The following is a 14,990-nucleotide window of genomic DNA, read 5'->3' as shown; positions in this document are numbered from 1 at the left end:
ATGGGTAAATTTCATATGCTATTTTTCTCTAGAGCCCTATTTGCAGTTATGCTGAAGATCAACATTTGTCCAAATGGTTGGCATAGTAAACAGTTATAGTACTGGCTATTTTGTATTAAAGTTACTAGGACAGATGAGAGAAACAGATTAGTAGTCATCCTGTATGTTAACATTAAAATGTTTGCGTACTTCTTTAAAGGAGAGTTCTTTAACTGATTTTCATTTAAAGTAAAATTTAAATTTTACTCTAGAAATTATTTTAGTCAGTCTCTTTCAAAGAAAACAATACATTTGCATTTGCCCCTTTCGTTTTAGGTAGTTCAGCTTATCAGCAATGAGATACTACCTTATGCCAATTTTATTCCTAAGGAATTTGTTGGTCAAATAATGACAATGCTTAACAAGGGCTCAATACATTCTCAGTCATCTTCATTTACAGGTATGTTATTTTAATTTTTTTAAGTATTAAAAAGTATTGAAGTACTTTTGAAGAAACTCTCAGTAGAAATGTTTAATCCTATGATTTTGGTAATGTAAACTGGAGAATGGTAAGGTGATTTTTAGGATTGTAACATAGAACTAAGCTTTATGAGGAGAAATGTTATGACATGACTATTCTGTGGAATAGAATGTTTTTATTCCATGTTTCTATTCTGTGAAATACTGTGTTTCTGATCAAATATCAGAAACACTGAACTAAATTTTTTAAATATCATAATTGCAAACTGTGAAGAATTAAATTGCAAAGCACTTTATGGAATCCATGGGTGTCACGGCAGGCTGACACAAGTTACCAGTTTTGTGAAGTCATGGATTGGAAAGGAATATAAAAATATGAATGTATATTCTGCCACTTAGCAGTCAATTAACTTTTGAGTCTCAGTTTTGTAATCTTTAAAATGGAGATATTAATACCATCTTCTCAGGACTATAAATTACAGAGTTCATTTAAAAAAATAAGACGCCTCAACATTTTTTAAGGGAATTAACATTTACTCAGTGCCAACTATGTACAAGATACTATGCTAGAATGTTATACCATTTCTCACAACATTTCTGTGAGGATACGTACGACCATATTACAGGAAAGAAAATTGATTTAGAAAGGTTGAAAAAAAATTGCTCACAATCTTAGGGCTAGAGGCCAAATTCATGCTTAAAAAGAACTACATGCTTCTTTTCATTATATCATGCTGTCTTAACTGGGAACTCATATATCAATTACTGTTTGTTATTCTCTTTTTCTAAACCTGAGCTCAAGTCTTAAATTGTGGTATCAGCCAGGTGCAGTGATTCATGCCCATAATCCTAGCATTCTGGGATCGCTAGGTGGGATCCCACAGTGGGAGGATCGCTTGAGGCCAGGAGTTTGAGACCAGCCTGGGCAGCATAGTGAGACTGCCTCTGTCTCTACAAAAGATTTAAAATTAGCTGGGCATGGTGACACATGCCTGTAGTCCTAGATACTTGGGTGGCTGAAGTGGGATGGCTTGAGCCCAGGAGGCCGAGGTGACAGAGTTATGATTGTACCACTGCATTTTAGAGTGCACTCTGGGCAACAGAGCAAGACTCTTGTCTCATATATATGTATATATGATTTAAAAACTACACTTTGGGAGGCTGACATGGGCAGATCACTTAAGGTCAGGAGTTCAAGACCAGCTGGCCAACACGGTGAAACCCTGTCTCCACTAAAAATACAAAAATTAGCCAGGTGTGATGGCATGTGTCTGTTATCCCAGCTACACAGGAGGCTGAGGCAGGAAAACTGCTTGAATCCGGGAAGCGGAGGTTGCGGTGAGCCGGGATCACAGTACTGCGCTCCAGCCTGGGCGACAGAGCGAGACTGTCTCAAAAAGAAAAAAGAAACTGTAAATTTGTGCCATGCAGATCCTTAATCCTCAGAAATTACTAGAGCCTTAACCAGCTTCCCCTATTTTGTGCTGAGCATTTTAAAGAGCATTTATGTGTACAGTTTGACCACTAGATGTCTCTCATACCGCTCACTTCACATACTAGTTCTTTTTTCTAGCCGAAACAAACAGTTTTTAAAACTGGCCTGGTGAAGTGCGGGTTTAGCAAACGTGAGAATCTTGGGGAAAATTTTAAAGCCCGCTTATCTTAACGTAGCCAACTTTTTATTATTAAGAGTATGTGAAAATATTTAATTTTTAATAAAATACACATTAAGAACAATATTCACAATTAGTAGTATAAATGTTCAAAGTTAAATAAGGGCTATTGAGTTACCAAGTATACTTTTACTGGCAGTTTTCTGATAATATATCTTGCTATGTATAGTATTAAATTTACCAAGACAAGAAAGGTGCATGGACATTCTTTCAGTGACTTTGCCAAATGACACATGTCTTCTCAGCATTAACTTGGAGTTTTCCAACACCTGGGAAGCTTCATGTGAGAGTCCTTCACCACCACAACAATGCTCCTGCTCATTCCTCTCATCAGACAAGGGCTATTTTGTAAGAGTTTCAATGGGAAATCATTAGGCATCCACTTTACAGTTGTAATTTGGCTCCTTTTTGTTTTCTTTTTGTTTTGGATCTTAAAATACCGTTGAAGGACAGCCTTTTTCTTCAGTCAATAATGTAAAAAAGACAGCATTGACATAGTTAAATTCCCAGGACCTCAGTTTTTTACGGATAAACTAAATGGCTGGTATCATCGCTTACAAAAGTGTCTTGAACTTGATTGAGCTTATGTTGAAAAATAAAGTTTATAGTTTTCATTTAAAAAAAAAACTTGGAGTTTTCTTTAAACATATACATACAAAACTGTTCTTTGCTTAAACAAGGCCAACCTGTAAACAGAGGTTCCAGTGATGGTTGGCCTTTTGCTTTTAAGTATGATCTGATAGTCAGAGCTCACAGACATTTGAGGAAATTCTCTAACACAAAAGAGAAAGACCAAAACAAATGAAGAGGGAGTAAAAGAAATTGGAAGGAAACAGATAAAATGCAGAGTCACTGAAAACATAAAACCAGTTAGGATGATCAAAGAGATAAAAGACTATACCATTGAAACAATTTAAAAAATGCTATGTAAAAGGAGCAGTAGAAAAAGAAAGAAGGCTGGGCACGGTGGCTCAGGCCTGTATTCCCAGCATTCAGGAGGCCGAGGCAGGAGGATCACTTGAGCCCAGGAGTTTGAGACAAGCCTGGGCAAGATGGCAAAACCCCATCTCTACAAAAAATACAAATATTAGCTGGGCAAGGTAGTTCATGACTGTAGTCCCAGCTACTTGGGAGGCTGAGGTGGGAGGATCACTTGAGCCCAGGAGAACAAGGCTGCAATGAGCTGTGATCACGCCACTGCACTCCAGCCTGGGTGACAGACTAGAGACTCTATCTCAAAAACAAAAAAACAAGGCAAGAAAGAACTCATAGAAACTAAAGATGTGATGACAAGTTCAGTGAAAGGTTGAAAGGAGAAGTAAAATGAATCCAGGGAGCCTAACATCTGACAGAGAACAAAGAAAATCTAGGAGAAGGAATTATCAAAGAAATAAACTGAAGAACTGAAGAACAAAACTTCCAGATTAAAAATAGTCAGTATCAAAAACAGTGAAAGAAAAAAGACCCACAATCAGGCATGTCATTATGAAATATCAGAATACCTGGGATACAGAGAAGACCCTAAAAGATTTCAGAAAGAAGAAAAAAAAGTACAGTATAAAAGACATTGGAGGCCAGGCACAGTGGCTCGTGCCTGTAATCCCAGCACTTTGGGAGGCTGAGACGGGTGGATCACTTGAAGTCAAGAGTTCGAGACTATCCTGGTCAACACAGTGAAACCCTGTCTCTACTAAAAAAAAAAAAAATACAAAAATTAGCTGGGTGTAGTAGTGCATGCCTGTAATCCCAGCTACTTGGGAGTCTGAGGTGGGAGGCTCACTTGAACCTGGGAGGCGGAGGTTGCAGTAAGCTGAGATCACGCCACTGTACTCCAGCCTGGGCGACAGAATGAAGACTGTCTCAAAAAAAAAAACGGACAGTGGAATTCTCAGAGGCAGTATTGGATTCTAAAAGACATTGAAGCAGTGGTTTTAGAGTTGTAAATGGAAAGGACTTTTAACATGGAAGCTCCATGTTAAAACTCATACTGTTGGCCAAGTATGAGTGTAAAGCAGTAATTCTCCAATTTCAGCATGCATAATAATCAACTAGAGGACAAGCAGTTGCTGAGTTGTACCCACTGAATTTCTGATTCAGTAAGACTGGGCGGCATGTGAATTTACGTTTCTAACAAGTTCTCTGGTAATGCTGATGCTGCAGGGTACATTTTTGAGTACCATAATATATGACATTTCGGAGGTTCATGCTCTCAAAAGTTTACTTCTCATTGATTGTTTCTTAGGAAGCTACTTCAAAATATGCTCTGTAAAAGCAAAGTAGTAAACCAAGGAAAAATAAGGCATGAGGCTGGGTGCCATGGCTCACGCCTGTAATCCCAGCAATTTGGGAGGCCAAGGCGGGCGGATCACGAGGTCAGGAGATCGAGACCATCCTGGCTAACACAGTGAAACACCGTCTCTACTAAAAATACAAAAAATTAGCTGGGTGTAGTGGCACGTGCCTGTAGTCCCAGCTATTCAGGAGGCTGAGGCAGAAGAATTGCTTGAACCCAGGAGGCAGAGGTTGCGGTGAGCTGAGATTACACCACTGCACTCCTGCCTGGGCAACAAATGAGACTCCGTCTCAAAAAAAAAAAAAAAGGAGATCTTGGAAGTGGGATCTAACTCAAGAGAGAATGGAAACAATTTCCAGGGTGACGGCAAAGACTAGTTTCAGGATATAGCAGAACAGTGTGTCTACAGAGCAACTGCCGGACTGGAGCAGAGGTCACGTTCCAGGAAAGAAGTTGCTAGGAGAGGGAAAAAGAGAGAAAAAGAGATTACTGCAAGTTTGACCACATGAAAAACTATTGTAAAGTATATTTTATAGTGCTGTTTTATGGTATAGAAAGACCAAATCAACAAATATGTTGAATAGAAGTGATGAGGATCTTGCCTTGTTTTTGATCTTGTGAGGGAGAATTTGTTTCTCTCTACACACACACACACACAAACAACACAATTTCACTATATGTATGCTATTAGCTATAGGTTGTTCTAGGTGCCTTTCACCAGATTGAGGAATTTCTCTCTATTCCTAGTTTGCTAAGCATTGTTATCATTAAAGCTCATTGATTTAACTTTTATTAACCATCAAAATTTGTTAATTTTACAGAAGCAGAGATTGATATTCGTTTGAGAGAGGAATTTTCTAAAATGTGTTTTGAAACATTACTCCAGTTTTCCTTCAGTAATAAAGTCACAACACCTCAAGAAGGCTACATCTCACGAATGGCACTCTCAGTGCTTTTAAAGAGGTCCCAGGATGTACTGCATCGCTATATAGAGGATGAAAGATTAAGTGGTAAATGCCCTCTTCCAAGGTATATATTTCATTTTATTAAAGAAATAAATGTATTGTTGTACTAATTGTTGATAACAAGGAAAACTCTGAAAAGCAAGTGTTTTTGTAAGTGATCTGAACTAAGCTGAAGTTGTTTATAATCTTATTTATCCCATATGGTGTAAATATTCACCGGTTTTCCTGCAGATATATTAACATGTTTTGTTATGGGGTGCTTTTTTAGATCCCTCATGGAGGTTATGTAACATATGATACATAGGTACCAAATTACCTTTTTGAATTAAAAAAAAATAAACTGAATTCCAAATTATATCTTCTTCCAGAGATTTCTGGATAAGGACTTGTGGATCTCTGTGAACACATGATATTATTTCTCTAAAGTGAAAATCATAAATCATATTTTAGGAATATCCTAGTTTGTTTTACAGTCATTTGCAGGTCTCTCTCTGTGTCAGCTAGCCTGATCTTAGGTCTTCTTTTCATCCAATCTGCTTAATTAAGCCCATGGACCTAAACTGATTTATTTCTCATCTGTTCAACCTGTGTCAGTGGAAGGGGCACTAGGCTTTTCTGGTCAGCCAAGGCTAATCAGAGTTGGAGTACAGACCAGAATTCAACAAAGGATACAGTCATAAATTAGGGTTAGGTTGCAAATTTACTTTTTTAATGTGGAAATTAGAGTTTAAGGCATAACTAATGAAGCAAACAGAAAATAACATGGGAAAACAAAGTTACCAAAGTCAGGAAAGACAAAAATCATTGTTCCCATCTCATAAGGTAGGATTGGAGAGGCAGATCACCAGCGTTAAATCTTTGTGCACATTTTAATTTACTTATAATAAATTTCTGAAGTTGGAATTGACCTGTCAAAAGACACAGACATTTTATAGCTTTCGATATGCATTAACCAAATTTCCCAACAGAGATTTATACCAATTTACATTCTCCCAGGAATGTGTGAATGTCCCTTTCCTCAATTTTTAGCATTTTTAAATTATTTGCCAGTTTATCATTTATCTTTTTCTAATTTGATGAATGAAAAATAGTCATGTGGTACTTTGCTTTCATTTTTTAATTACCAATGCATATTAGCTATTTGTATTTCTTCTTTTAGGATCCAGTGTATTTTGAATTTCTAGAACTTAAATTATAACTCCTTATACTCAAATTTATACACAAAAACACTCCAAAGACAGATGTTAGTAATTTGGTTATAGGCATGATTGAAAATTGATTTCTGAAGTATACTTGGAAATGTGGTAAAAGGTTGTTTTGAGTGGAATATTGTTAGAACATATTTATATATTATAAAATATTATTTGATTTCAGAAGAAAACTTTCACTTTATTTTTTAACCTTCTAAGTCTTTACTTTTTAACTACTACCTTTAAATTGAGCCTTGTTTGTAATTGTCCTATGAAGTTACATTGTATCATTCTGTGTTTGTTGCAGTATCATTTAATTGTTTTCTAAAAAGCTACATTGCAACACAATAAAATACTTCAATGCTTACAATAGGGAGTCTTGAAATAGTACCCTGACATGGTATTAGAAAGTCTTATCTGTAGAATAACAGAGATGCACACCAGGAATGGGGCACACCAGGAATGGGGCACACCAGGAATGGGGAGGGATGAGGGCGGACCAGAGACCAGAAGAGCTTTGTTTCTATGAGGAGAAAGAAGGGAATCAAGCTACTCTTGTTGACCCTTTACTCCAAGTTCATTCTTCATTGCTAATGTCTCCAAATAGTGCTACCTTAGGATTGATTTCCAGAATGTTTCTTGTTTGTAGTATTAGAAAGTTAAATAAGTACCACTGTAATTTTGAATATACTTTCAACAGCATGGTAAAATACATGCCATGTGGTAATAGTAGTCTGTTTCCATTTAAGCTTTGGCAAATCTCTTTCAGTACTAATTAGTTTAAAAAAAAAAACAAAACTTGCAGAGAAGTTTTAAAAGCATATATTATAAAATGTTTTAAGGGCAGGGCACAGTGGCTCATGCCTGTAATCCCAGCACTTTAGGAGGCTGAGGCAGGAGGATCACTTGGCAGGGGGATCACTTGAGCCCAGGAGTTCGAGACCAGCATGGGCAGCATAGCAAGACCTTGTTTCTACTTAAAAAAAAAAAAAAAAAAAAAAAAAATTAGCCAGACAAAGTGGCATGTACCTGTAGTCCCAGCTACTCGGGTGGCTAAGTGGGAGGATCACTTGAGCCCAAGTCAAGGCTACAGTGAGCTGTGATCTCACCATTGCACTCCAGTCTAAGTGACAGAGCAAGACCCTGTCTCAAAAAATCAATAAATAAAAATAAAACGTTTTAATTTTAAGTAGTTATGTGAAATATCTTACAAATAAATTTAATTTTTCAGGAGTAGATTGCCCCACCCCTTTATTAATTGATAAATCATGGCAAGAATGACTACAAATTTGATTTGCACACTGAAGTACATACAAATACAATGATTTTTACTTTTATATGAATTTAAAACTAACATTAACCTTGCATTGTATTGTGTTCAGTATTTTTCAAAAGTTCATCTATTTGTACAAACTTAGTTTAAAAAACAAACATACCTGGCAATTTTAAAATCTTAATGGAAATGATTTCCTATCTCTTTTTTAGGCAACAAGTAACAGAAATTATATTTGTTTTAAAAGCAGTCAGTACTCTCATTGATTCACTTAAGAAAACTCAGCCTGAGAATGGTAAGTGCTTAGAAACTCAGTTATTCTAAATTCGTAACATTTATGTTCTATTTGTGATGGACTTTTGTCTGTTAATTTAACTGAATTATAGGACCATAACAGTCATTAGACTTCTTTTCTCCAGTTCTCATGACAACAAAGCATCAAGTCCATTAGGATGTCAATTAAGTAAAATTAATTTGTGATGTTTTCATTTTTTATGAAGCAGTCTACCTGACTTTTTTTTTTTTACTGTATTGTTCTGAAGTCAGGTTATTGCAAGAACAGTCCATATTTCATATATTTTTAATGTAGAAGATAATTGACTTATTTGGGGACAGGTGGAAAAGGGCTTTATCTTCTATTCGTACTGATTTACTTTATAGATACAAACTGTGTAAATAACTTTGAATCATTTTTACCATTCTTTCTCATTTGTTTGCCCTTTCTGTTGTTCATTCCTGTCCAGTCCATTCTTTACATGATAGCTGGAAATGATTTTTCTATAGTAAGGCTTTGATCATTTATTTCCTCATCCTCTCAAAGCAAAAAAAATTTTTCATTTACCGTTTCCTACCAAATTGCAAAGAATACTGCAGTCTGACTCCATTCTAGTCAGACTTTATTTCCCACTGTAGATTTCATTTCCCCTACTCTCCACTAAACTAAAATTCTCAATCTTCCCAAATTTTTCCAACCTTTTGTTTATTCCATTATCCAGCTTGTATCGATCTATTTGGAATAACACCCTACTTTTAAACCTTGTTTTTAATCTCTTAAAGGTAAATAATTTGTCTTTTCATTGAATGCAAAGCGTTTTTATGTGTACTTGTCTGGTGGCACTCTATTTGTATTACAATTATGCATGTACATGACTCATCTCCCTTTACATTGTTAAGATTTTTGAGGGGCTTTTCAGACCATGTTTTGTTCTATTTTGAATCCTCTACAACACTGCTTTTCAAAGTATGGTTTGTTGGACCAGCCATTGATTGGCTTCAACAGTTTTGTTACTGGTCTGGGACAAGATAGTGAGCTGGCATCAGAATATAAATCAGATGTGTCACTAAACACACTGCTTGGTTCAGCTGACATTTTTTTATACAAGAAGACATTGGTAAAGAAGAAAACTGTGTGTTGGTTTACATTCTGGCACAAGCTTCTTATTTTGTGGCAGATTGGCACCTTAAGGAGCATTACTTTTAATATCCAAGAAAAAAGTAGATTCCCAGTAGATTACTAATGAATGAGTTGTAGGATATTTATTCCTGTCAACTATTATATAAGTGGAGTAAATACGTATTTTTCTTTTGTTAAAATTCACCCATTGGTACTTTGGCCTAGAAAGGGTATTATACCAAATCTTAAGAGGCAGTACACTTGTATTTGTTCAACCCAAAGGGATGGATGGAATTTCTAAGAAAAAGCCTGGGGCACTGTCCTGAATTTATCCCATTAGAGTTCAGATCTGGGTTTTCTTAAAAAAGTGTTCTGGGCTGGCACAGTGGCTCACACCTGTAATCCCAACACTTTGGGAGCCTGAGGTGGGAGGATTGCTTGAGCCTAGGAGTCTGAGACCATCCTGGACAATGTAGTCAGACCCCTTCTTTAAAAAAAAAAAAAAAAAGAGCCAGAATGTGTATAAAGAGAGAAAAGGAAGCAAAAACTCAGTAACTCTTTTTTACAAAGCCAATAGGTTATATGTATAAGGCAGTGTAGTAATAGATGATCTAACTAAATGAATGTTAAAAAATTGTTTAATGGAGTTTGAATTATGTCTCTGGATCTATGAAGTGAAAATTTAAATTGAATGTAAACATATAAGATGATATAACATTTTAGAAAGCTGTGGTAAGCTTTATTAAGAAAAAGAATGACTTCATTATTTGTTTGGGGGCTTTTTAGTAAGAGAAGATGCATTTCTTAGACTTATTTTTGTTTGGGGAGATTTTTTGTTTTTTATCTTTTTTGAGACAGGTTCTCGCTCTCTTGCCCAGGCTGGTGTGCAGTGGTGTGATCTGCACTTACTGCGGCGTTGATCTCCTGGGCTCAAGCGATCCTCCCGTCTTAGCCTCCGAAGGAGCTGGGACTGCAGACACGTGCCACCACACTCTGCTAATTGTTTTGTATTTTCAGTAGAGACAGGGTCTTGCCATGTTGGCCAGGCTGGTCTCATACTCCTGAGCTCAAGCAGTCTGCCCACCTTGGCCTCCGAAAGTGCTGGGATTGCAGGCATGAACCACTGCCCCCCAGCCAAGATTTTGTTTTCATCATTTTACTTGATCTTTATTTAAAATTTTAAAGAGGTAGTATACATATACATGGTCCAAAAATCCAAAACTGTAAAATGATATACAGGGAAAAGTTTTAATATGATCTTTTCCTTATTCTCTATCTGCCCAGTTCTTACTTTACCACAGACAACCATTTTTATTAGTTTGTGGATCCCTCCAGAAGTTTATTACCTAAATACAAAGTACATATTCTAATACTCCCCCATCCTGGTTTTGTACACAAATGAATAGTTGTACACAATGAATTTTGTACAAAAATGAATATTTAGACAGAGTCTTGTTCTGTTGCCCAGGCTGGAGTGCAGTGGCGCTATCTCAGCTCACTGAAACCTCCGCCTCCCAGGTTTAAACGATTCTCCAGCCTCAGCCTCCTGAGTAGCTGGGACCACCGCATCTGGCTAATTTTTGTATTTTTAGTAGAGACGGGGTTTCACCATGTTGGCCAGGCCTGACCTCAGGTGATCCGCCCGCCTTGGCCTCCCAAAGTGCTGGGATTATAGGTGTGAGCCACCACGCCAGCCTAAAACATATTTTAATTTAAGAAATTTGAGTTGCTTTCTTTGAGTTTAAGATGTCATCTTAACATATTTTGTGTTTTACCGTAATAAACTGAGGGTTAATTTGGTCAATTGACTCTCCATCTGGGACAACCTAGACAGGTTTCAATCTATCTAATCTTTTGTTAAATGATTAAAGTTTCACAGGAGACAACTGAAGCAGAATTTTTAAAACTTCTTAGACAGTGGCTTTTTGACTTTTGTATTCTGTTAAGCAGCAAAATTCTTTTTACAAATGAAATGTGATGTGAATTCTCAACATATTAAAACAGAGAAAAGCAGAACAGCTCCAGCCTGACTCCTCACCCTCAGCAATACCCATCAGCCCTATTCCTCATTTCTTCTTATCACACCCACCCTGAGGAAGCCCCTGTTTGGGAAAAGAGGTTAAATTAACAGTATAGCATTTTTCCAAGATATGTACTAAGGCATGAACATTGATGATGTGTGATATCAGTAGATATTGGATGGAAAAAAAATCCATAATTAAGGGAACACTGGGTTAAAGTTAAATTTGTTCTTTTACTACAAGCCCTTAATAAATTGATATGAAGAATTAGTCTCCAACAGGTGAGAGATATGAAATATCTGCCAAACTACTTTATCATGAGCTTTTGCCTAAGAAGTAAATTGAAGAACACTAGTTTGAGAAACACATTTCTTTATTTTACAGTGGAAGAAGTAAGATAAAGAGAAATTAAATGACTTGACCAAGGACACCCATCATTGCCTTATTTCAGAAAGAATTTTAGGCAATTGACACCCAGTAAATTGTAGTGAAAAACAGAATCAAAGCTCTCTACACACAGTATTTATTTTTCTTTAATACTATAATGCCTCTTAGATTTGAGACTTGTTTCACAAAATTTTAAAAATATCTAAAAGTCTAAAAAAAATCTTGCATATTGGGTGCCCAACATTATGCACAATACTTATAGGAAAATATAACTAATTGGGATATAACACTTTTGCCCTTTCAGTAGCAATAGCATTTAGCTGTACTATTTGTTCATGATAGTGGTGAAGAAGGCAGACATGGTTCCTCCCCACTCAAGTCTACATCTAATGATATACATTAAAGATTAGCAAACAGTACAAGATAAGAATGGATCTGTTTGTGACAGTTTGTAATTAAAAGTAATATCAAGGATATTACTGGGAAAATCATTAAACATATTTTGTATTTCAAAAGATTTCTACTTTTATCAGACAACTGAAAAAGTTATTTTCTAATTCTTGAAATGTACACTACATCCTCTCGCAATTACATTAAAAATGACAAAGGTTTGGATTATTCTGAATTGCTTTGTTAGCTTTCAGAGCCTTCACAAATTGAAATACCATTTAAAATGTACTTTATCAAATTTATTGTTACTGATGACTGCACACTGAGCATATGTTTTTTCCCATACCTTATTAAAATATAGCAGGAAATCTTTGAAAAATTAAAAAGATAAAAAGATACAAGCTTGTAGAATCTTCATATTTCAGAGTTTTTTCTTTACATTCAGTTTAAAGGATTGTGTTCATGTTAATTGAATAATCTCTGCTATGTAATTCCACCCTTTTGAGGTTTTATACTTTTGCATTACAGTTGATGGAAATACCTGGGCACAAGTAATTGCCTTATACCCAACTTTAGTAGAATGCATCACCTGCTCTTCTTCAGAAGTCTGTTCTGCACTTAAAGAGGCACTAGTTCCTTTTAAGGATTTCATGCAACCACCAGCATCCAGAGTTCAAAATGGAGAATCTTGACCGGCTACAATATATTTGAAAGAAGGAAGATATTCTAAAAAATGTTTGCTCATAACTGAGTCTTCTGTGAGCAGGACATTTCTTACTGCAAATAATTCTTGGCAGCTGTTGTTGGCCTCCTTTAAATTCTACTTACCTGAGTTCAGTAATTCATATTACAGGCTTGCACATCAACAAAGGCTCCTGAATGAACAGCAGTGTAAGGCTTTAATAAATTAAACTAATGGGAGGGATAATTAACACTACAGTATACATGCTACCATATCTCCAATTGGTGATTTAAAGTGAGCTTATGTACAGTTTGTGGTGTGTGTGTTAATGATGTACTTTTTAAAAAGAAAGAAGAGATATTTCAATTCAGTCAGATTTATTAGGCTGGTGTTTTTGCACCCTTTCTCAAGTACAAAATTGTACTAGAATTTTATGCAAGATGGTACTGTAACATTCCATATTATGTAAAACCAGCCTTTGTTAACAAAGGGAACTGATATACTTGTGTGTATAATAAATGGTACAGTTCCATATAAAATAGTTGCATTTATTTAAATTTTAAAAGTATTGATAATGTTAAATGCTTAAAGCTCTATTTATTATTAATACAAAATTGTTTGCTTACGTTTTTACTTATAATTTGCCTTCTTATGTGGCGGATAAGCTCACCATATGATCATGCAGTTAGCTTCATGCTTATTTTAAATGTATTATTAGTGACCATTAAACATCTGACCAGTAAGGTCATGTGAACACAGCAGCAAATAGTTTATGATTTGCTGATTTTGCAACTTTGAAATATAGGTTCTTAATACATTGATACATATTGTAGCACTATGACTTCATCATACCTCATTTCTTTAAACAGCTCTCCAAGCTTTCACTGAAGTCTGTCTGTTTTTTCTATTTGCTGTCTGGATTTTAAAGACTTTTCATATTTTATATTTCTACTGATTTTGTTTCCCCTAACAACATTTGTCACTGTCTTTGAATTATGACCCAGGCAAGATGATTTCAGATTTTCTAAAATCTTGCCTGTGAGGTTTTGTTCATATCAGTGCTTCATTTTGTAATGTCTTCTCAAGAAAAATACCTATGTTAACTCACAAGTATAAAATATGTGTGTATAATAAAACAATGAAAAGTATTTTTGGAGATAGTCAAGCATTTAGAAGTGCAGTGAACTTGCTGTCATGGAGTAAAATGCTAATTATGTCTCACTTTCCTATTCTAGTGAAAAAGAAAAGTGCTCTTGAGTACAATACCTTAATTATTTCTTAAAATACTGACTTTGACCTAGCTCACTGTATTTTTTATTTAATGGATTATGGATTATAGTATTTTTCTTCTGAGTTAAATTTTCATAATTTATGTGAAGACACAAAGATGTTTAAAACAATGATTATTCATAAGAAATCATAATGGTCTCGGTATTATTTTAGTGTATTGGAAGTTCTTTGATCTTAATAGAATTTATAAATTTCAGCTTCTCCAGAATAATCATAAAACTGCAAAAAGATACTGTAATTGAGTCATGATTGAGATACAGTTTTGAGGCTATTATAATTGTATAATTATTTAATTTGCACTATTATCTGTAAAATGTAGTAAGGTCTTTGAGGGGATATTTTTTATTTACATGAATTACTGAATTTCTATTTTATTATTTCACCTAAAATTAAGGTAAAATATGGCATTTCATAAGTTCTGCTTTCAGCATTTTCCTTAAAGTTGTAAAAAATCAAGCTATGTACTTATTTTCTATATTTGGGTATGTTAAATTGAGGATTAGAAAAATCCACATAATCACTGATAAAGCATTGAAACAGAATAATCCAAGGGTAGTGTACCGATTCAGTAACATGTTAAAAATATTGCCATGCATTTATTCAAAGGAAGATGGTCTATTCTTGAGACATAACAGATCAGTTGCAATTAGGATAATTAAATAGTTAAATATGAGTCAGGTGTATGCAATATACATTTATATGAACCGAAGCTTGCTTTATTAGGACCATGCCCTACAGTTCAAAACATAAACATAGTGAATGTGTTAATATCATATAATAAGGTAATAAATGCCAGTCTTAGTGTGAAGCAAGTGGGTGGCCCCCTCGTTAGTATAATTGGACAGGCTTTTCCTCCAGAATATTTCCTGTCACCCTCCAAGAGTCACTACAGTAATTCATTCCCTGAGTCAAGCATTCCTCTAGGTTGCATTTTCTAAAATATTCTGATTGCTGGTATGGAACACGTTGCCCTT

The 14,990-nt window shown here is 35.4% G+C and overlaps 1 protein-coding gene across 8 annotated transcripts in view; it reads left to right on the top strand.

The window, feature by feature from the left end:
- MON2 (MON2 homolog, regulator of endosome-to-Golgi trafficking) overlaps positions 1-14,146 on the top strand; it is a 135,221-nt gene extending 121,075 nt beyond the window's left edge. For 7 of the 8 annotated variants that reach the window (XM_055251068.2, XM_055251066.2, XM_055251067.2 and 4 more), the window contains 4 exons: positions 316-439; positions 5,247-5,454; positions 8,066-8,148; positions 12,573-14,146. In XM_055251068.2, coding sequence (XP_055107043.1) covers positions 316-439; positions 5,247-5,454; positions 8,066-8,148; positions 12,573-12,736 — 579 coding nt within the window. In that variant the 3' untranslated portion in view covers positions 12,737-14,146. Of the gene's footprint in view, positions 1-315; positions 440-5,246; positions 5,455-8,065; positions 8,149-8,848; positions 9,037-12,572 lie in introns of those variants that run through there. The other variant, XM_055251069.2, reaches the window with a different exon arrangement.
- The last annotated feature ends 844 nt before the right edge of the window (positions 14,147-14,990 follow it).

The sequence above is a fragment of the Symphalangus syndactylus genome, chromosome 17 (genome assembly GCF_028878055.3).
Source record: "Symphalangus syndactylus isolate Jambi chromosome 17, NHGRI_mSymSyn1-v2.1_pri, whole genome shotgun sequence".
In the NCBI taxonomy this organism is placed as follows: Eukaryota; Metazoa; Chordata; class Mammalia; order Primates; family Hylobatidae; genus Symphalangus; species Symphalangus syndactylus.
This window is presented reverse-complemented; position numbering and strand designations above follow the sequence as displayed.